At 41.8% G+C, this 21329-nt stretch overlaps 1 protein-coding gene across 8 annotated transcripts in view; it reads left to right on the top strand.

Moving 5' to 3' along the window:
* The window catches only part of SCN8A (sodium voltage-gated channel alpha subunit 8), a 179897-nt gene that overhangs the window by 80715 nt on the left and 77853 nt on the right, over window positions 1-21329 (top strand). For 5 of the 8 annotated variants that reach the window (XM_040488080.1, XM_040488076.1, XM_040488081.1 and 2 more), the window contains exons 3-8: window positions 2343-2461; window positions 4362-4451; window positions 5116-5244; window positions 7078-7169; window positions 17865-18086; window positions 19399-19462. In XM_040488080.1, the coding sequence (XP_040344014.1) occupies window positions 2343-2461; window positions 4362-4451; window positions 5116-5244; window positions 7078-7169; window positions 17865-18086; window positions 19399-19462 (716 nt within the window). Of the gene's footprint in view, window positions 1-2342; window positions 2462-4361; window positions 4452-5115; window positions 5245-6828; window positions 6921-7077; window positions 7170-17864; window positions 18087-19398; window positions 19463-21329 lie in introns of all 8 variants that reach the window. The other 3 variants (XM_040488077.1, XM_040488082.1, XM_040488079.1) reach the window with 1 other exon arrangement.

Here is a 21329-nt window from a genome sequence, read left to right as displayed (position 1 = left end):
TCTTTGTGGGGGATCATTTTTTTAATGCAAGGTGCAGAAGAGTATTTATAGTACAATCCCATCCAAGAGAGAGAGAGTCTTTTTAAGGCTGTATCTGTGTGCTTGTATTTACACAGAAAAGTTCTGAAAAGACATACAAAAAAAGATATATAAGCAGCAAAGCTTATCTTTGGGTAATGAGATAGAACTTAAGTCCTGTGCCTTGTATGTAATTACAAGCATGGACTGCTCTACGTTTTTTAAAAAGCCTACTTAACATGGCCAACATTTGACCATCTGCCCTTTCATCCGCTAGTAAGGTGTTGGTGCTGTGTACTTGCCCCCGACCTTGTCTCCTTAGGAACTCAGTCTGGTGGGGCCCCTGAACCTCCAGCTTCACAATCTGCTGCACCCCTTCTCTGTTTATCCTCCTGCAACCCCGAATTACTTGTCAGTCCCCCCAAAACAGCCCGCGGTTGTGTGCTACTATGCCTCCATACATACTATGCTGTTCCCTTTCCCTGCCAACCTTTCGCCCTTTATCTGCCAGCCCTTCCCCTGTTATCCTTTAAAACCCCTTCCAGGAGCTCCTGGGTGGCTCAGTCAGTTAAGCATCTGACTCTTGCTGTCAGCCTAGGTCATTCCAGTTCCGGAGATCGAGCCCCACATCGGGCTCAGTGCTGAGCATGGAGCCTGCTTGGGATTCTCCCTCTCCCTTTTTCTCTGCCCTTCCCCCGCTTGCACTCTCTGTCTCAAATTAAGTAAATGAACTTAAAAAAAAAAAGGGGGGGGCGCCTGGGTGGCGCAGTCAGTTAAGCGTCCGACTTCAGCCAGGTCACGATCTCGCGGTCCGTGAGTTCGAGCCCCGCGTCGGGCTCTGGGCTGATGGCTCGGAGCCTGGAGCCTGTTTCCGATTCTGTGTCTCCCTCTCTCTCTGCCCCTCCCCCATTAATGCTCTGTCTCTCTCTGTCCCAAAAATAAATAAACGTTGAAAAAAAAAAAAAAAGAACTTTCCAAATACTAGTTACCTTCCTTTGTGACCACCCTCCAGCTCACTCTCCTCCCTTTCATTCCCTACCCGAAGGGAGAGAAAACTCTCCCTCCTGCTGACTCTCATACATTACATGTATTTTTGTTATTGAACTTTGTGTTTACCCTGCATCATAATTACCAGCTCACATGTATGTCTTCTCTAAAAGTACAACTTTATACAGTTTCACACAAAATAGATGCTCAAAAGTATTTTGATTGAATTGAATTCGTGAGACTAGAAAAGCATTCTGGGTCGGACAAGCAACGTGAGCAGAGGCCAACATTTCGAGTTATTGTAACGTGTACTCATTTGGCCAGACAGGAAGATTCGTGGTGGAAAATATGGTTGAATGAATTTGATAAGGGTGATAATAGAGGCTCTTCAAAGGCAGATGGAATTGGGGCACCCGGGTGGCTCAGTCAGTTAACGTCCTACTTCGGCTCAAGTGGTAATCTCACAGTTCGTGAGTCCGAGCCCCGCGTCGGGCTCTGTGCTGACAGCTCAGAGCCTGGAGCCTGTTTCAGATTCTGTGTCTCCCTCTCTCTCTGCCCCTCCCCTGCTCATGCTGTCTCTGTCTCCCAAAAAATGAATAAACGTTAAAAAATAAAAATAAAAAAGGCAGATAGAGCAGACTTGGTAGGTATATATTGGTGGAATGAAGAACTCTTCTCACTTAACTTCAAGCCTTTGCTTACATCTTTTTTCTCAGTAGGCGTACCCTGACCATGTCCTTTCAAACTGTCACCTCTGTGTTCCCTCGTCCCCTGACCCCAGCACTCCCCTTTCTTCATCTTCCTCCTTCTTCCATAGCACTTGCACTTGTATATAATTTACTTGTTCATTGTGTTTATTTGTAGTCTGTCTTCCCCATTGGAATATAAGCTCCCCACACCATGGTAGCCTTGTTCCCTGCTGTTTCCCAAGCCCCTAGATCGTTGCCTGGAACGTAGTAGGGACTTAGGAAACCTTCGTGGAGTAAATAAATCCTATATTAATGAACTTCAGCACCTTGTCCAGAGCTGGCCGAGATACGGCCCCGGTACAGTTCAAATGGCTTATTTCTGAAAGAAGGAAAGAAGTTTACAGAAATGTATGAAACTGCTAAGACAGTGCCCACTGTGTATTATGTACATAATCTGGGGCAGGGCAGGGGAGGGAGGTGAAGGTAAGAGAGACGTGGAGCTTTAGGGTTTCTTGCCTTAGAAACCAAATTGGGAAGTCAAAAGTGTAAGTATATTTGAGTTTATTTATTTCTTGCCTAGAAAAAATGTTGTTTCATGTGGTGATTAATTCCCATGCTTTAATAATTTCTCTTTTTCTTTCTCCACAGACCTTTGTAGTATTAAACAGAGGGAAAACTCTCTTCAGATTCAGTGCCACGCCTGCCTTGTACATTTTAAGTCCTTTTAACCTGATAAGAAGAATAGCTATTAAAATTTTGATACATTCATATCCTTTTCACAAATGTGGAGTGCAGAAGTTGCATGCTCACTGCTACACGTTTCTGAACTTTGACAGTCGAATTGTATATTAAGTATTTTATCAATAGTGTACTTGACTATCCCACCAGTCAGAAGTGTGAGTGAACTTCTTCCGGATCCTGAGCTGAGCTTCAGCAAATTCTTTTTTCCTAGGATGATATCATGGGAGTCTGGAATTTTGTTGGTATCGTGAAGAGAGACAAATTAAGATGATAACCTGTAACTTTTTAAAGCGCTCAGGCTTCAGTAATTTTATCCTGAGCATATGATTCAGTTCTTTAGCGTAAGTCCGATATTAGAATTTTTCGGAAGGCTGCTTTGTTGAGCGCAAATAGTTGAATGAATGCTTTAGAGATCGGCCTTGTATATTTCTGATCTCTTGAGCAGTGGGTATGGAAAGTGTCTGAGATAGTCTCAGATTAAATGGCCTCCTCGGTACAGAGGTTTAGATCTAGATTGTAAGACTGATATGCATCTTTCTGGTATTTTTACTGCCCTTAAATAGAAAATGCCAATTTACTCGTGTGGCCTACCTTTTTTTTTATCTTATTAACATAGGAGAGCATATGACAGATAAAAAATTATGTGATGGGTTTAGCTACTTTGCATAACTTTAAAATTTTATGGTTGGTGTTGAATCTGTCAGTGCTTAGTCCTGTGCTTCCAAGGATAGTGTATCCTCCAGGTAAGATGAGGAAGCAGCAGTTGCAACTTGGGCAGATTGGTTTGCTAATAAGCTTTTGCCACATTTTATTAACTCTAAGAATTTAGTAGCTTGATTCTGAAATCAGTGGTTTACAAGTAACGTAGTTCTGAAATCTAAAGGTTTATAAGGAATAAATAATTCACAATGGACTTCTTCCCTTTTTGCTGGTTCAGAAGACAATGTCTTCTGTTATGATTCCCGGAAGAAAAACCCAGCCGTAAGAAGTATTTTTTGTTTTTGAAACTCCATTAGTAGAATGAAGATGGTGAATGCCATTAGCAAGAGAGAGTGAGTTAGCAACAAATGAGATATGGCTTCTCTGCTGGGTAAAGTGACAGTTTGAGTTTGAATAATTCCCATGCTGACCTAAAGGAGTTTATTTTTTTCTCAGTAGACAAGAACAGAAAGGGCTGAGAAAAATCTTGGGTAGACTGAAAAGACATCAAAGTGGTTTGTTATCCATAAGCATTCCTGGGCACTTTCAAAATGATCAGATGGATTTACCCCATTATCTAATTTTTAGGGGTACAGCGGTACAGATGTCCTTGAAATCCTTGCCCAACAGGCCATAACTGGTTTCCCAAATTGTGCAAATGCCACACATAGTGGCTGTAGCATTGCCCTCCAAGGACAACTCAGCCCTTTGGAGAACTGGGGAGAAAAGTGAACTGTTAATGTTCTAAACCCAAGCTAACGTAACATTGTATATATCAACTATACTTCAATTAAAATTAAAAGTAAACCATTAATTGCATGTAGATTTTCAAGTAAGTAGTTACATAAGGTAAATTAATAAATGAGTACTGAATAATACAGGTTCAATTCAATTTACTTTGTCACCTGATGACTTTGGCATCCAGTAGACGGGTAGATTTCAGGTTACTGTGTATAAGGGTATTTGGAGGCTTATTCCATAGCTGAGGCTAAAGTGGCAAGAGGGGGGAATGTTTTATCCAAAAGGGGTAGAGCAGTGACAGGCTTTTTGAAAGTGGCCTTCCTGCTGTGTCCACCCACAGTTCTCTGGTCAGGTGTAGATACATATGGTGGCATTCTCCTTTCAGGTTACCGATTTAATTCTCATGATACCCAGTGTGAAACGTGTTTGCTTTCTGAGGAAGAAAACAGGCCAGATTTTGTACATTCTCCCTTGACTCTTTTCTACAGTATTTAGCATGATCATTATGTGCACTATTTTGACCAACTGTGTATTCATGACTTTTAGTAACCCTCCTGAATGGTCGAAGAATGTGGAGTAAGTAGCTCATTTATTAATTTGTCTGCCTGCTTGTTTCAAGGATTTCTACTCACCGAATCTTGCTTTGCACGGTTTAAACGTCAAGGGAAAAAAATTGTTGTGGCTGTTTTTTTGTCTCCCCCCACTCTTTACTTCACAGAGAGGGGGGAGGCTTCATGTGGAATTTAGGAACTACCCTTAGAGGCAAACTCTAGAAAGAGAAAGAAGAGAAAGTGTGCTCTGGAAGTTACTGCCCTTCACCTCCACCCCCTGCTGTGCTGGCCAGAGCCTTTGACCTGCTGCCCCAGTGCCATTTTGTGCCCTCAGTTAGTCCCTCGTGGCACTGTCTTCTTCTCCAACATGAGGTCTCCTTTTTTTTTTTTTTTTGACGTGTCTAAAGTTAAAAATAGCTCTGGGGCCTCCTCACCTGGTTCAAAATTATCACCTACTAGATGGTACCCACAACATTCCAAAATTCTTGGTTTTGTGTTTCGGTAAGTTTCCTTCAAACTTACTTCCTTCAAATTTCCCCTTCCTGCCATTCTTTCTGCTGCACTGGCCGTGCCCGTTCTGTTTTGTCTCTGTCGGTCGAAGCTGCACTTCAGGCACCGTTACCTTAAAAGATTCATTCAAAGTTTCTGTCTGTTCAGAACTTACCTCAAGCTATCCGTTTCTTTGACAGGTACACATTCACAGGGATTTATACATTTGAATCACTAGTGAAAATCATTGCAAGAGGTTTCTGCATAGATGGCTTTACCTTTTTACGGGATCCGTGGAACTGGTTAGATTTCAGCGTCATCATGATGGCGTAAGTTGTCTGCTTACTTTATTGACTGACATTCAGGGTGTGATTACGTCTGTGTGGTTGTATGCGTGGTTGTGTTGGTTAAGGGCACATTTGTGGCCAGCTACAAGCAGAGTTAATGGGTAACCATGCAAGGCCACACAGGCTTATGCCTGGGATTCTTGCTTGTGAAGGCTGGGCAGTCTACGCAGTGGCAGCATGTCTATATGGAAGAAGGTAAGCCAAGGCTTCACAGCGAAGAAAGGAAGTAGGAAGTGATTTTTCCATTGACATGCTCTCATATTTTCTTCCCCCTTATAACACTGACCAAGGTTTGCACGCTGATCACTATGGGGCCTTAGTGAAGACTTGAAATGTTTTAGGTGTAAACCTTAATTAAGCTGAAAATCCATTTCCTGGGTATGTTATATCGCATGTAATTTCGTGAGGCTGACCCAGATGTTGGAGACTTCAGAGCACATTTTAGAGTTAAAACATGAGCCAAGGTATCCAAACTGGTCACTTCCTAAGGAAGTACTGACCAGAACTTCAAACTATTGCAAGATAATAGTATAATTCCCCATTAGTATGCTAGCTGCTCTTGGTAACTTGTTCACTGTTGTTTTAACAATGAACACGTATCTCTTTGGGAAACTTAGCTGATGATAGAAGAGTTATAACAGACTTTATTATTTTTATCTTCAGATTGGGAAAGCACTCTCTGGTAGAGTAGGGTATAATAAGGGTGTTGTATAGGCTGTGTGTGTGTGTATGCAAATGTGTGAAAGGTTGAGTGTGTTTGTATATATACGGGCCTGAGCATCAGAAAGATGTATTTCACCTGGAAAATGTGAATGAATGAATGAATGAATGGTATGCATTGAATATTTGAAACTGGAACTTTGACTTTCTGTTATTTTAAGGCAACTTCTAGCTTTCCAACATTATGAGTACACCTTGGTGTTCATTTAAAATTTAAGTGTCTTTTGCTAGGCACAGAGCTGGTGACAAAACGGGCACTTAACACACTCTTTGCTTTGATCCCATGATCCTAGCCCTGCTTTTGTATGTCACAGGCTATAACTTCATCTGTAGGCATGACTGCAAAGATAATGCGTACAACTCTTGGATAAGTCATATATATAGACAGGCACTTTTGCCGTTGTCATCGAGGCAGTTATTTGAATGTAAATTTGTTTTTATGGGGATTCTGCTGCAGAAATTTGTCTCCTTTTTCTAAGAAATTGTTCGCAAAGCTTGGGGACATAAGCCTTTGATACCTCCTGGCCTTCCTTTTTGCTAAACATAATGAGTGGACTGAGAGTAGTCATTCTGATTGGGATCTACACAGCCCGATGCTGATTAAGAGAGTAAGCCCCCCGGAACCTCCCGGTTGTATCGGTTCTTTCAAATATTCTTTTGAATTCTCCTTGCCAACTGGAAAAAAAAAAAAAATGTGTTCTTTAAGTGTTTATGTTTTGAAATTTTCTTTTTCAACAACAACAAAAAATGAAATCATAGCTTGTGTGTAAGACCCTTTCTTCCCCCCCATTGTCAAACCCTCGCCCAGTGGTACCATTACAAGTTAACTTTGGTTTGATTCTGCAGGTATATAACAGAGTTTGTAAACCTAGGCAATGTTTCAGCTCTACGCACTTTCAGGGTACTGAGGGCTTTGAAAACTATTTCGGTAATCCCAGGTAAGATGGCCCGGGGTTGGTGTTAGGTGTGGGGTTAGGGCCCTGACGTGACGTATTGTACTTTTTGTTTTGTTGTGGTTTTGTTTTTTTCCTTCGGTGTTTTGTGTTCGTGTCTGTGTTTGTCATTTGTGTCCGTGTGTGACCTCCCTTACTACAGATATGTGACAGAGTTTGTGGACCTGGGCAATGTCTCAGCGCTGAGAACATTCAGGGTTCTGCGAGCTTTGAAAACTATCTCTGTAATTCCAGGTGAGAAAATTTACACACAAGACTGACTGCCTCATCTCCTCTTTCCCCTCCATTCATTTGTCCACCACATTCTAAAGCTGGCGTCAGCACAATTGGTATGGCCTTGCACTCCGCATGTTTCTCCTGGGAGACGTTCTCTGGGATGGCCCTTTGGTCGTAAGGCAGTTTCAGTGATGACGCTTTGCCAGGCATGCAGCCCCCATTCCATGCTTTGAAAAAGCACGTGCTTCGACATCATTTGGATCTTACAATATGTGAAAAAATTGTCACAGAGCTAGCTGTCTCTTTGAACATAAATCATGTGCTTCCTGGCCTCATGGAATTACAGTAATTTAACATTCACTGTCATCCCATTGCTTGTGATTTCTAGGCTTCCTGTCGCATGGTTTGCTGATGGGATGTTCCTCAATGAACTATACTTTTACTGTCACTGTGTTAATGGAATTATTTAACCCCAGAAGAGACTTACCCGTTGACTAGTCCAGTATTCTAGCCAAATTAAAGAGCCTTGGAGTTAGGGAACTGAACTTTAATAATCACTATCTATCACATTCTGTCGCTGTCTGTTTCACTGGAGTAAGAACCAGTGAATATATATATATTCAGAGACCATTTTCAAACACAGATCCCCATGAATGCTTGTGCAGATGCTGTTAAAAACAATCCAAGGTAAGATAAGATACATACATCTGAATGTCTGGGCAAACAAAAAGGACAGAAACTTGAGAAGAAAAAAAAAAGGAATCAGTGGGTGGTTGAGAGGTAGTTAATCGACAGTCTTTTTATAATTCTTGCCTTTTTCTTTTTGGTGCTGTTTGCGCTGGCCCAGTGGTTCTTAACCTTTGGAAGGGTTTGGATCCTTTTGAGAATCAGGGGAAAGTTTGCAGGCCCCTCTGAAACCCATCTGTGGACCCCAAGCTAAGGTCCTTCATTTAATATAAATCCTTATTACCGAGTAGCACTTAACTGTTTTTTCTAAAGACTGGTTTTGCCTGGAAGGAAAGATATTTTAGTTAGTCTTGCAAGCCTGCGAGATACTGGCAGTAACACGGCAGAAATCAAGACTGAATGGTTGCTGATTGGACTTTGGTTGTGTCCAGGGGTTTTCAGGGAAGATTCCCAAGAGACCAAGCTTTTTAGTGCAGCTTTGTAGGAACAGGGACGTGAAGAACAGAGGCGTCCCATTCCTGATGTCCCATGGCTTTTCTTGTGGCTGACTCAGAAATATTCCTCTTTTCCCCTTTTCAACTTTATCTAAAATATCAGACACAGAGAGAGGGAAGCACAAAGGTAGAATCCTGGAGAAGGCTGACTTGGAATGTGGCTTTCTGAGAACCTCAAGGAAGGTAAACCTCAGTTTCCCCATTTACAAACTTGGGCCATGAAGTGGGCCGGTAAATTCGGGCCCTACTAAAAATGAATACCTTTGTATTTAACAATGGGAGCTTTCTCCTTATCAACTAGAGGCTGGGTGTCCATGAGAGTATATTCTTCGTGGCAAAAAACCACAACCCCGACTTAGTCAAGGTTCGGTTCCTAGCCTGCGACAGAAAGCTCAGTTCATTCTGTGGGCAGCCTCATGAAGCTCATTGATGGTGGTTTAACCCTTCGGCAGGCCTTGTCTTATTTTTTAAGGCATCTGGAGCACCAAATCTTTACTTTCATTTTTCCTTTGCTCTCTTTCGTCTCTGGCCTCTTTTAAATATGATCCCATGTTTTCTGCTCACTTCCCCCAACGTACTCTGCAAGGCATCTGTCTCTTTATGTTCTTGTGATCTCAAAACTTCTCTTCCAGAATTAAATTGGAAAGCTGCATTCTGTTCACTAACTAGGGCAGCAGATGCTATCTCTGGTCTAGCTCTTAGCTTCTGTCTCTGCTGTATGGGTAGCTTCTGACCACAGCATTTCTGCAAGATAACTCTTGACTGGCCTCACATTATTTATCCTCACTATTAATCAGTCTATCTATAAAATATATTTATAAGCACATTTCTATAGTGTTTATAAGTACTGGTAGGGCTCCATAAATGATTTTGTGTAACGATTATTATTTAAAGAAGAAACCTAAACTCAAAGAAAGGGCTTGTGTCAGCGTTTAGACCTCAGCTTGATGGTTTGAAATAGATTCCCAATTCCTGTTTCTAGAAGCACCGCCACTCAAGCTGGCTTTGTGAAGTTAACTGGGATGGAGAAGAACTTTAAGGGATAATAAAGCCAGTAATAGGTCTCTGTCAGTGAGTGGTATAACTGATACTTGAATTAAAGTGTGACTTTTTATCCCAAATCCTTTCGTTCCCTATACTACTTATCGAGGGCTATTGTCCTGTTCCTACCTGCCTGTTACCCAGGTCTCCTTTCAAGGTGGGAATACCATTGTATGAGTTAGTAGACCTGACACCATTTCTTGACTGGAAATCTCAGTCATTTTTTACTCTATTGTAGAGCCAGGCCTCAGTTCCCTCTTTGTGAAAGCCATCGTCCTGCACACCAAGTCTTCTCCGGGATCACTTCAGTGGGACTGCTGATATTTTTGCCTGTTCCTGTTCCCAGTTTGACTGGAGGCTTTTGCTGAAGCTGCCAGAAACAGCAGCAAGAGCACCACAGAACTGACGTGGGGTCTGCAAGATCCCCCAAAGCCCCTGGCTCCCTTCACGAGAGTTTTCCTGGAGAACTCACCGACTCCCCTGGGCTGCCACTGCCTTCCCTCTTAGCACCTTTGGTAGATATTCTGACTGCGTCAGAGCAGTCAGGCCTCCCAGGAGATGGGGCAGTGCACTGCCTCAGTTAGCTCCAGCCTTTTGGATAAGAGGTGCTTTGATTTAGAGCCTTTTCGTGGCTTAGAAAACACCAGACCCACATTCTCACCCTTTTTATTTGCTGACTCAAGATCTAGACATGCATCACACATGGTTCGCCTTTTGCTTCAGAGAGCTTGGCTTCAAGAACAGTGCTTGCAAACTGCATGCTGGAACGGTCAGTTACATTTCCTTTCTACATTTCCTTTGGTCTGGAAGTTGCCACATTCAACTTGACATTGAAGTATACTATGTAGAAATTTACGTCTTAAAACTTTGTTTTTGCTCTATATTCATTTGGGGCCCGGGCGGAAGAATGAGCTTCTGAGTGACTTTGTCAGAAGTTTCATCTTCTCCATTCTTTGACCGTGTGCCACAGGACTGACCTGCCCAAAGACAGGGTGGCCATCTCAAAGCAGGCGTCTGAGGTTTTGCCTACAGAGTAGCATTTAATGGTGTAAATAAAATGGGTTGGGATGGCCTTATTTACCAGTTGCTTCTCATTTCTAGCATCATTTCAGTGACTCCTGAAAAGCACTACGTCCCTATTTGCCCACACTGGTTTGATATCATTTTGCTTTCTTTAGAGTTGTAATTTCTTGATTACTTTTCTCTTTGATTTTTCATTTCTGTGCTTTCGTTTCTGTTACTCTCTCTCCTTACCTGTGGTATCAGAGAAGAAGTAGGAAAAATGATGGGCCCTTTTTCCTCCCACCCCAGTATTCACAAAGAAACCATTTTCTTTAAGTGTATGCACTATGAATATGGCAATTTTCTGCTGCACAGTGAAGGGGGAAAGTGTTTTCAGACTATATTTAGCCTCATTGTTTCCTTTACAGTATTCTAGTTATTAATCCAGTTGCTTTTATGTTTCTCCTTTTCCCACATTGCTTCTCAGAAAAAATAGCCGAAGTTTAACATAGTGGCCCTAAGTGGGGAAACACTGAAGTCTCATAGGATCCCACCGATCCACCTTTGGGAGCTAGTTTAAGTTTTGTTGAGACCTTGTGATATAAATCTGGTGTTGAGTAAATAAATCTACTGCCTCTAAATCTCTCCCAATTTATTCCTGATCTACAGAACCTTCAATAATATCATTGTAAGGCTTGAACCTGCGGCAAGAAAACTGACCTGGCACAAATTTACCCTAGGACTTGTCTGGACCAAGCCAGACTTCAGGAATTGGGGAAACTTACTTCCCGTGGAGTGAGAACTCCTTGTTACCCCTCTAGAGACCCGTGCCGGTGTGAATTTTGTAGAATTAGTTCGCGTTGCTTCAAACCAGATAGATTTTTCAACCTGAGCCACAAACCAGGAAATAGAAATTTACTTTATTTACAATCTGGCATCACCATGGTGGAAGATTTTGATCCCAGCATGCATGGCTGATTTCTCTGGACTTGGCACGTAAGCAGGCTTTGTTCACTTGTTCAGGAGATGGCTGGACGTCATGAAAGGTGACAGGAGGTTCAGCGGTGCCTTTGGACATAGAGGCTTCAGCTTCTCCTCAAAATTCTTTAAATGGCCCAAATTCCTCTCTGATAGCTGACATTTCTGTACATTGGGTCCAGCTGTCTTTTCCTGATTTACAGTAAATGTATTAACTGCTTCTGCTCAAACACATCCCAGTGCTAGTTAATGTTAGCCTTTTCCAAGAGTTCTCACTGTCCAATTTGCCCCCACGTGGCTTCTGTTGTGCACTCTGCTGTGTGGGAGTTGTTTGAAGGAGCATTCTGCTCTGTTTTGGATAATCAGTTTTCAGTCAGTATCTTGCTTGTTCTGCTATGTGGTGTTGTGAGCCAGTAGAGGAAGCAAAGCAACTTCTCCTCACAGCCAGCACAGTGGCATTTTCCATTCTTACGTGCATCAGGTTAGAAATTCCACCAGCAGCTTCTTACTTCAGTGACCTGCATTGGTGATAGCAGGACGCATTTTTGCCTCACTGCATTTACTAGAGCATATCAGTCACTGCTGGCAAGACTGTAGAGCTTGAGTTCAAGGAATGCATTCTGCGAAAGACTATCAGGTACATGAAAAGACGCTCAATATCATTAATCATTAGGGGAATGCAAGTTAGAACCATAATGAGATATCACCTCACACAGATTAGAATGGCCATCGTCAAAGAGACAAGAGTTAGCAAACACTGGGCATGGATATGGAAAAAAGGGAACCCTTGCACATTGTTGGGATTAGTAAAGTGGTGCAGCCACTATGGGAAACGGTATGAAGTATCCTCAAAACTTAAAAATAGAACTACCATATGATCCAGCATTTCCATTTCTGGGAATACATCCAAAGGAAACGAAAACACTAACTCAAAAAAGATATCTGCACCCCATGCTCATAGCAGCATTATTTACAATAGCCAAGACATGGAAACAGCCAAAGTGTCCATGGATGGATCAATAGATAATGTTGTGAGATACACACACACACACACGCACACACACATGCATACACACACACACACATACATATATACATACACACACACACAATGGAATATTATTCAGGTATAAAAAATGAGGAAACCGTACCATTTGTGACAACATGGATGGACCTTGAAGTATTAGGCTCAGTAAGATAAGTTGGACAGAGAAATGTATGATCTCACTTATGTGTGGAACCTAAAAACAAACTCATAGAAAAAGAGATCAGATTTGTGGGTACCAGAGGCAGAGTGTGGGAGGAGGAGGAATTGGAGGAAGGTGGCCAAAAGGTACGACTTCCAGTTATAAGAGAAAGGTAAGTACTAGGGATGGAAAGTGTAACATGATGAGGATAGCTAACACTGCTGTGTGATATATAGGAAAGTTGTTAACAGAGTAACTGCTAAGAGTTCTCACCACAAGGAAAAATGTTTTTCCTTTTTTTCTTCCCCCCCCCCCCCCTTTTTATTGTACCTATATGAGAAGATGGATGTGAGCTGAACCTACTATGGTAATCATTTCACATCATGATGTACGCCTTAAATTTCTACAGTGATATATGTCAGTTATTTCTCAATAAAATTGGAAAAAGAAAAAGAAATGCATTGACAGCATCATCTCCCTAACTTGGCACTGATTTCTGCAAATATGGTCATTCACAGTCATCAACCCTAATGGAAGGAAGAAGAGTCTTGGCTGAGGCCAGATGATCCAGTGACCATTTACATTTAATATTGCTGTGTAATTGTGTGTCTGCCTCGGGATGCTAACATCACACTAAATCACCTTTCTTCCTATGGGACCTGGATGAGAATCTTGGAGAGTAAACTTTTTAGACGGCCATCGGTAGTGTTATTTAGTGATTATTGTTGCTTAATTAAGATTTGTTTCTCTGATCCCCTGTATACCTGAATGCCATTTCCAACTTGAGTTTCTACTTGAAACTTCTTGAAAGCTGAAAGAACTCTTACCAAGGAGTTGATCTAAACCTCAGACTTCAAAACAAAACACTTGAATTTTTTTTTTTTTTTTTTTTTTTTTTTTGCTTTCTTGACTCATGTTTACAGACTTCTTCAGCAATGACATCTGGTTTATGGAGAAAAGATTTGAAACCAGCTGAGTGAGAGCATGTAGGTCTATTCCCAGGAAAGTGATGAGTTCCACGTATGGTTGGTGTATTAGTTGAACATCTTTGGTTGCAAATGAAAGGATATATGAGTACTTCAGGGAATCTAAGGGTTGGAATGCTTTTGGGCTTCTGGAAGCCCGTGAAACCAGAATGCAGTCAGAAAGCTCCAGATACCAGGAAGTACTTTGTCTTAATGTCTTTTTCTCTCCGTGTGTCCATTTCCTTTTTCTATCTCTTAGCTTATTAACTGCCTTTACTTCTCGGGCATATCCTAACATAATGACAGAATAAGGCTACCACTTAGTTCCCAAATTTATGTTATCATTCCTTGTACTTGAAAAGGCTACTGGACTGTCTCTTGTCCCATTCTAAATTCCAGGAGGAGCGGTGCCTGGGTGGCTCAGTCAGTTAAGCATCCAACTTCGGCCCAGGTCATAATCTCACAGTTCGTGAGTTCGAGCCCCGGATCAGGCTCTCTGCTGTCAGCTCTGAGCCTGCTTGGGATACTCTGTCTCTCTCTCTCTCTCTCTCTCTCTCTCTCTGCCCTTCCCCACCCCCTCAAAAATAAACTTAAAACTGATTGAAATTAAAAATAAATGAATGAATAGAGAAATCAATCAATCAATCCTGGAGGAAACGATTGGGATTTAGATCAGATGTCCACCCTGACGTCTATAAACTACTAACAGAAGGTCACTTCCTACATACAAGGTTGCTGAGAGCCCAGGTTTAGAAACGGGATTGTTTGAGCCTCGTGGCCTGGAATTTCCTATTAAACAGGCCTGGAACTGTCCAGAGAGTCCCAGCCCAGGAAGATCAGATTAGACTCATGCTAAATTGTATGGTTTTTAAATTTTTATTTTATTTTATTTTATTTTATTCATTCATTCACTCATTCATTCATTCATTCACTCATTCATCGAGAGTTCCCAGCCCAGGAAAATCAAATTAGACTCATGCTAAAATTTTATGGGTTTTTAAATTTTATTTAATTTTATGTATGTATTTACATCACAAATGCATTGGTTTGACTCTTTTTGTAGTATTTACTCATGTCACTAATATGAATGACAGCTTAGAGCTCTTTTCTCAATTCATTTAAAATGGAAATAGAAATGACTTTGAACAATCATCCCATGTTCACGTAAGTGTTTGTCTGAACCATTCAGGGGAGATATTCTGAATGATATTAAGCTCTTCTTAAAGAAGTCCAGGAAGAGAAACTACAACCACTCTTCAGTGACTTATTCAACTGTTTTTTTTTTTTTAATCATGCTTTGACTTTGAAAACAGAGCTTTATAATTTTAAGAACCTAGAATTGAATTATTGACCCAGTATAGACCCACCTCAACCGAGCCAAATGCAGTGAAGGACTTTTCTATTCCTCAGCAACTTATGAAAATAAGACCCATAATACTGCAGCAACTTTTACATCTTGATGGTTGCCTTCTATTTTATACCACCAGTATCTTTTTACTTGCCTGTGTGACTATGATAGAGTTTCTTAGGGCCTTCAAATAAAAGGTTGAAATTTCAGCTACTTAGTCTGAAAGAATAAATATCTCTCCCCTATTCTGAAAGGCTTTTCAAGAAGATTCTTCAGTTTTTCCTCCACTGCCCACTGCCACATACTGTGTATGGAAAAATGAGACTGAGGTGGAACCTTGAACTTGCTCTGATGTACGGTGGGTTATAACTAGTGGCTAAGCCAGGACCAAAATTCCTGCTTTCTGATTCCCTATCTGGTGCTCTTTTTGCACAGCCTTATGAGGAGAAAACAATCGGGTTAGAAATGTCCTGTGTCCTGTGCCTTGAATGCAGACAAGCTTTTCCTAATCCTTTTGGTGGCCACAGTCTTCATGGAAGGTCTGTTCCGTAAGAAAGCACAGGCCTCTGCACACTTTTGTATCTCTGCAATCTTAATTTGTAGCTCTTTTTTCTTTAATATCTTTTAGAATCCTTTCAGGTTATCTGTGTGAGAGGAAAGAAAACTTATTCATTTGCTCTTTCAATGAAAATATATTAACTGAGGGGTGCCTGGATGGCTCAGTCAGTTAAGTGTCCAACTTCGGCTCAGGTTATGATCTCATGGTTCGTGAGTTCGAGCCTTGCGTCAGGCTCTCTGCTGTCAGTGCAGAGCGCACTTTGGATCCTCGGTCTCCCTCTCTCTCTGCCCCTCCTCCACTTGCGCGCGCTCTCTCTCTCTCTCTCTCTCTCTCTCAAAAATAAGTGAACTTAAAAAATATGTGTATATATTATATATTTTATACATATATAAAGTGTATGCTTCATGCCAGGTCCTGTGCTTCGCACAGCATGCATAACTATTACTGGACTTGTATAGAAAATTCTACCAAATCCAACTTTAAAAATTCCAGGTGGTTACTTGCAAAATACAGCAGAAAAACCCAATCATGTTCATCCCCCCCCCCCCCCCGCCATTCGATCACTGTATGAGGTTAGCCACGTAGTGTCATTATCCCAATCATATCTCTTTGAGGAGGACACTGCATGTGTAACAGCGATAGCTTGCCAGTGTCAAGTGCCAGGCACTGTACTTGGTATTTTACATTCATTTTCCTATTTAAACCTCACAACAGCCCAGTGAAGCGTTTTGGTAATGCCTTTTTATAGATGAGTAAACTGAGGTTCAGACAAAAATAGTTAACATTTGCGTCTTTGCCGTGTGCCAGGGGCTATGTTAAGTACTTAAATGAATTATGCTTAATCCTCACAACAGCCCTAGAGGTTCAACTATAATTATTCCCATTTTATTTTTTTTTTCAACGTTTATTTATTTTGGGGACAGAGAGAGACAGAGCATGAACGGGGGAGGGGCAGAGAGAGAGGGAGACACAGAATCGGAAACAGGCTCCAGACTCTGAGCCATCAGCCCAGAGCCTGACACGGGGCTCGAACTCCCGGACCGCAAGATCGTGACCTGGCTGAAGTCGGACGCTTAACCGACTGCGCCACCCAGGCGACCCTCCCATTTTAAAGATGAAAAACCTAGGATTCCAAAAGGTTAGGTATATTACTCAGGTCACACAAGTAGTGGTATAACTTAGTCAAGAGCAGTAATTATATGCCTCGTTTCCCACTCCACAGCCAAGATTAGGATTTCTCTTGAATTTCAGTCTGGTATTCCTGCCTTCGGAAGTGGATCAGGAGTATGATCCCTCTCGAGGCCTATGTGTCAAGGCACTGGGTTTGCCTCCCATCTGTCCTGGTACACTGGCATCCCTGGAGTGCTCAGTATATTTTTGGCTATGTCCTATGGATGGCCCGATGCCTAGACATGCCCGGGAGAGCCTCACACAGAATCCGTTTTGACCCAAACATCATGAACCCACAACCATGTTCTCCTGTGTCTCCTATCATTAATAACTCCATGCGCAGTTAAGAAAGCTACCTGCAGGTTTAAATTTGAACCAGTGGCTTGCAGTTAAACCTCAAATTCAAGTGGGTTATATGTTTTTTATTTTGTTTTCAATCTAGGATAGAAAAAAAGGTCAGTTGTAGAGAACAGGGCATATGTGTGATACAGAGAAGGTATATTTGTAAATGGAAAGACGAACCATAAATACTGGGTTGACAATAACCTTTTCAATATATTGGCATTACCAGAGCTCTTGGGAAAATATTTATCGTACTTTCTTACTACTTGGCTTTTAAACTTTCCAGTAGTTCTCTGTCCAACCAGGAACCCTCCTCCATCCCTGTCTTTCCCATTTGTTTATTCAGCAAATATTTACTCACTACCTGCCATGAGCTAGGCAGTCTAGATACAGCTGTGAATGAGACACATAAATAATTAATTATAACCGTGATAAATGCTACAGAGTATGAGGTATTATTAAATTATTAATAGTAATGGAGGAGGGAGAAGAATTGTAAAGTCCGGGAAGGCTTTCTGGGGGAATTGATATTTAAGCTGAGCCCAAAGGATGAATAGGAGTTAGGCGGGTAGGACAGGGGAATGGAAGGAAGCATTCCAAGCATAGGGAACAGCCTGTAGGAAGACTATGAGGCAAGTAAGAGCCAGATTCATTCGAGGAGGTAAGCAGCAGTCAGACTCAGGAAAGTATAGGAAGAAAAGAGTCGCGTGTTGGAGAAGGAACTTTCTTTTTCTTTTTAAAAATTAATTGACTCAAGAATTGATACTTCTGGAATGACTGATTGTTGACCCATTGTTATTCCCATGGCATAAGAGGTAAAGTGGCCATGGTTCAAGGGTGATGCTGTGGGGAGGAATAGAAGCCAGTAGCCAAGAGGGAGGCTGGGGGAGGTGGGGAGGGGTATGGGGTGACTCTGATTCTGAGGCTTCTGTCTCCACAGGCCTGAAGACCATTGTGGGTGCCCTAATCCAGTCAGTGAAGAAGCTGTCAGACGTGATGATTCTGACAGTGTTCTGCCTGAGCGTTTTTGCCTTGATTGGACTGCAGCTTTTCATGGGAAACCTGCGAAACAAGTGTGTTGTGTGGCCCATAAACTTCAATGAGAGCTATCTGGAAAATGGCACCAGAGGCTTTGATTGGGAAGAGTATATCAATAATAAAAGTAGGTGGCCCTTTTCCTGCAAGAAGTGAAAGACCAGTCTTTCTGTAGTTTATGTGGTTCAAAGCCATCACTGGGCTTTAAAAGTAGTTGGGCTGGAAAGGAATCCAGTGCTACTGAAGCAACCTGAGGAAGTTATTCCCTTTCCTCGGGGTAGGACTGTGTTCAGAAACGCGCTCTGGTTTGTTTGGTTGTTTTTTTTCTCTCCTTTTAAAACTGAAAATGAAACTATAGCTTTTTTGCAGGCACCCCTAAACTTTTGCTTTGAAAATCAGGCTCACGAGTTTGATAAAAATACCATTTGCTCTAGTTCAGTAAAACCTCAGATATTTAAACATTTCATTCAGAATATGCGTAGTAAGCTCTCTTAATATTACTAAGACTGTCATAGTTGGTCTGGTGTGGGGAGTCAGGTAATCTGTAAGTAACCATTTGAGCCTATTATAGTTAAGGAGTTTTAATAATTTCATTTCAGGAACCAAAGCACTTGGGTCTTACACTAAGGAACATTTGGTGTGATGGTATTTCTGTAAAATGGGGAGTGGGGCACCTGGGTGGCTCAGTCGGTTGAGTGTCTCACTTCGGCTCAGGTCATGATCTTGTGGTTCATGAGTTTGAGCCCCACATTGGGCTCTCTACTGTCAGTACAGAGCCTCCTTCAGATCCTTTGTCTCCCTCTCTCTCTGCCCTTCCCCTGCTCACTCATTCTCTCCCTTTCTCTCTCTCTCTCTCTCAAAAATAAATAAACATGAAAAAATTTTTTAGTAAAATAAAATGGGGAAAAGTTAACAATACCACTATTAGTCACTCCTGAGAAATAAAGGCAGTTAAGTAGCTGTAAGAAAATGTTGCAAAGGGAATTTCAGGAACACATACAGGAAAGGGAAACATGCCTGCTAATTTAATATAGGGCATGGTAATGTGATCAGTGAGGATTTTCATTTGTCTTGGGTACAGAAGAAGGATGGAAGGCCAAAGTTGTACAAAGCAATAAAGAACTCAGAAGACTCACTTCTAGACCCCTTAATTTCAAGTCCCAGAAACTAGCATGAAGATTGGAGATATGAGGGGAAGTCAAGTGTCTGTGAAAAGAACATTGTATTAGGACTCCTAGTAGCATTTTTCATTTTTAAGTATATATATGAAAATGGTTAATGGGAGAGAATTTTTATCAGGTTTTCCTCTGTCAGAAAAGATTCATATGAGCTAAAATCAATAACTGTTTCTGCTGGGGCTAATTAGGAACAGTGAAACTTTATTCTCTCATTCACTTGTATCTGCCTTATTCATTTCCTGCCTCTTCAAACTTTTCTAGCAAATTTTTACACAGTTCCTGGCATGCTGGAACCTTTACTCTGTGGGAACAGTTCTGATGCTGGGTAAGTAGCTCACCTCATTTTGTTCTTGTCCCTTGAAATAATGTATCAGATGAAAATGGGCAATATTTTCACTTTTCTTTGTGCTCATAGAGTAGGTCCTAACTAGGTCTGACGTATTGGTTGACTCAGATTCTCTTTCTGTTCCGTATTTGTCCATCCAAAATTGGCATTTCACTAGGAGGTGAATGTGCCTATAGTCTCAAGCCAAAATAAGAAATGTCAAAGGCTGAGAAGGATAGAGTCTGCAACACCAGATATCTTGCCTGTCTCTTGTAGATTTCCCCTCATTGTCTTATGCCACAATTAAGAACATCTATAGAAGGGACACTGTCTCGGTGACAGATTAGTACCAAGGATGACCTAAAACATACTAGGCCTGACAGCGTGGGGAGGGAAAAGAGTGGCAACATAGTCTTTTTTTTTGCCATTTTTAAAAAATTGTGGGAAAGTACACAGAACATAAAATTTACCCTCATGACCATTTTTACGTGTACAGTTCAGTGGCATTAAGTACCCGTTAACTACTAACGCCCCATTTCCCCTTCCCCTCCCATTCCGCTTTCTGCCCCTTATTTCGACCACTCTGAGCCTCTCATGTCAGAGGAATCATGCAGCAGTTGTCTTTTTGTGACTGGCTTTTTTCGCTTGGCAGGATGTCCTCAAGGTTCACCCATGTTATTGCATGTGTCAGAATTTCTTTCCTTTTTCATGTTGAGTGATATTCCATTGTCTTTAAAAACCACATTTCGTTTATCCATTCGTCTGTCGGCGGACACTCAGGCTGCTCCCATATTTTAGTTATTGTGAGTAATGCTACTGTGAACACAAGTTGCCACCAACATAATGCAAATCTTGATTCTGCTACTTTCAGCTCTAAGACTTTTGGCAAGCCATTTCACTTAGGTGAGCCTCAATTTCTTCATCCATAACACGGAATCCATAAGTCCTGTGCTCGCTTCCTTCAAGGGCTATTGCAATGATGCAATTAGATGACATACATGAAAGTGCTTTGGAAACAGAAAGTCACATAAATGTGAGGGTGTCACATCGTTATCCAGGGTGTATTGGCCCTCTAGGAATTGGTGTTTTAAGATGACCGTGACAACTAGATGTCCATTTAATTTCTGTATCTAAGTCAATACCAGAAGTTCCATTGAAATACATATCAGGTGAGTCTAAAAGCAGGAGAACTGGTAAAAACGAGGTCACTGAGATTCCCAGTGTGACATAGGTTGTCTTGGTGAGTATTAAGAGAACAAAGGTGATGAAGAGGAACTTCTAGCTAGCCATTTGTCATTTGGGATCATAGCCAAGAGGAATTTGCTTGAATTGCACATTGGTATGAATCTGGGACAGTGGTTCTCAAATTTTGGTGTGCATACGAATCACCTGGCGTGCCTCTTTAAAATGCAGATCCGGGGGGCGCCTGGGTGGCGCAGTCGGTTAAGCGTCCGACTTCAGCCAGGTCACTATCTCGCGTGTCCGTGAGTTCAAGCCCCGCGTCAGGCTCTGGGCTGATGGCTCAGAGCCTGGAGCCTGTTTCCGATTCTGTGTCTCCCTCTCTCTGCCCCTCCCCCGTTCATGCTCTGTCTCTCTCTGTCCCAAAAATAAATTAAAAAAAAAAAAAACGTTGAAAAAAAAAATTAAAAAAAAAAAAAAATGCAGATCCGGGAGGGTGCCTGGGTGGCTCAGTCAGTTGAGCGTCGACTTTGGCTCAGGTCATGATCTCATGGTTTGTGAGTTTGAGCCCTGCATCGGGCTCTGTGCGGCCCAGTGCAAAGCCCACTTCAGATCCTCGGATCCTCTGTCCCCCTCTCTTTGCCCCTTCTCGACTTGCACTGTCTCAAAAATAAATAAACATTTTTTT

The sequence above is a fragment of the Herpailurus yagouaroundi genome, unplaced genomic scaffold (genome assembly GCF_014898765.1).
Source record: "Herpailurus yagouaroundi ecotype Mexico unplaced genomic scaffold, PumYag 166, whole genome shotgun sequence".
In the NCBI taxonomy this organism is placed as follows: Eukaryota; Metazoa; Chordata; class Mammalia; order Carnivora; family Felidae; genus Herpailurus; species Herpailurus yagouaroundi.
The sequence above is the reverse complement of the archived record's forward strand: the minus strand, read 5'-3'. Positions and strand labels throughout refer to the sequence as shown.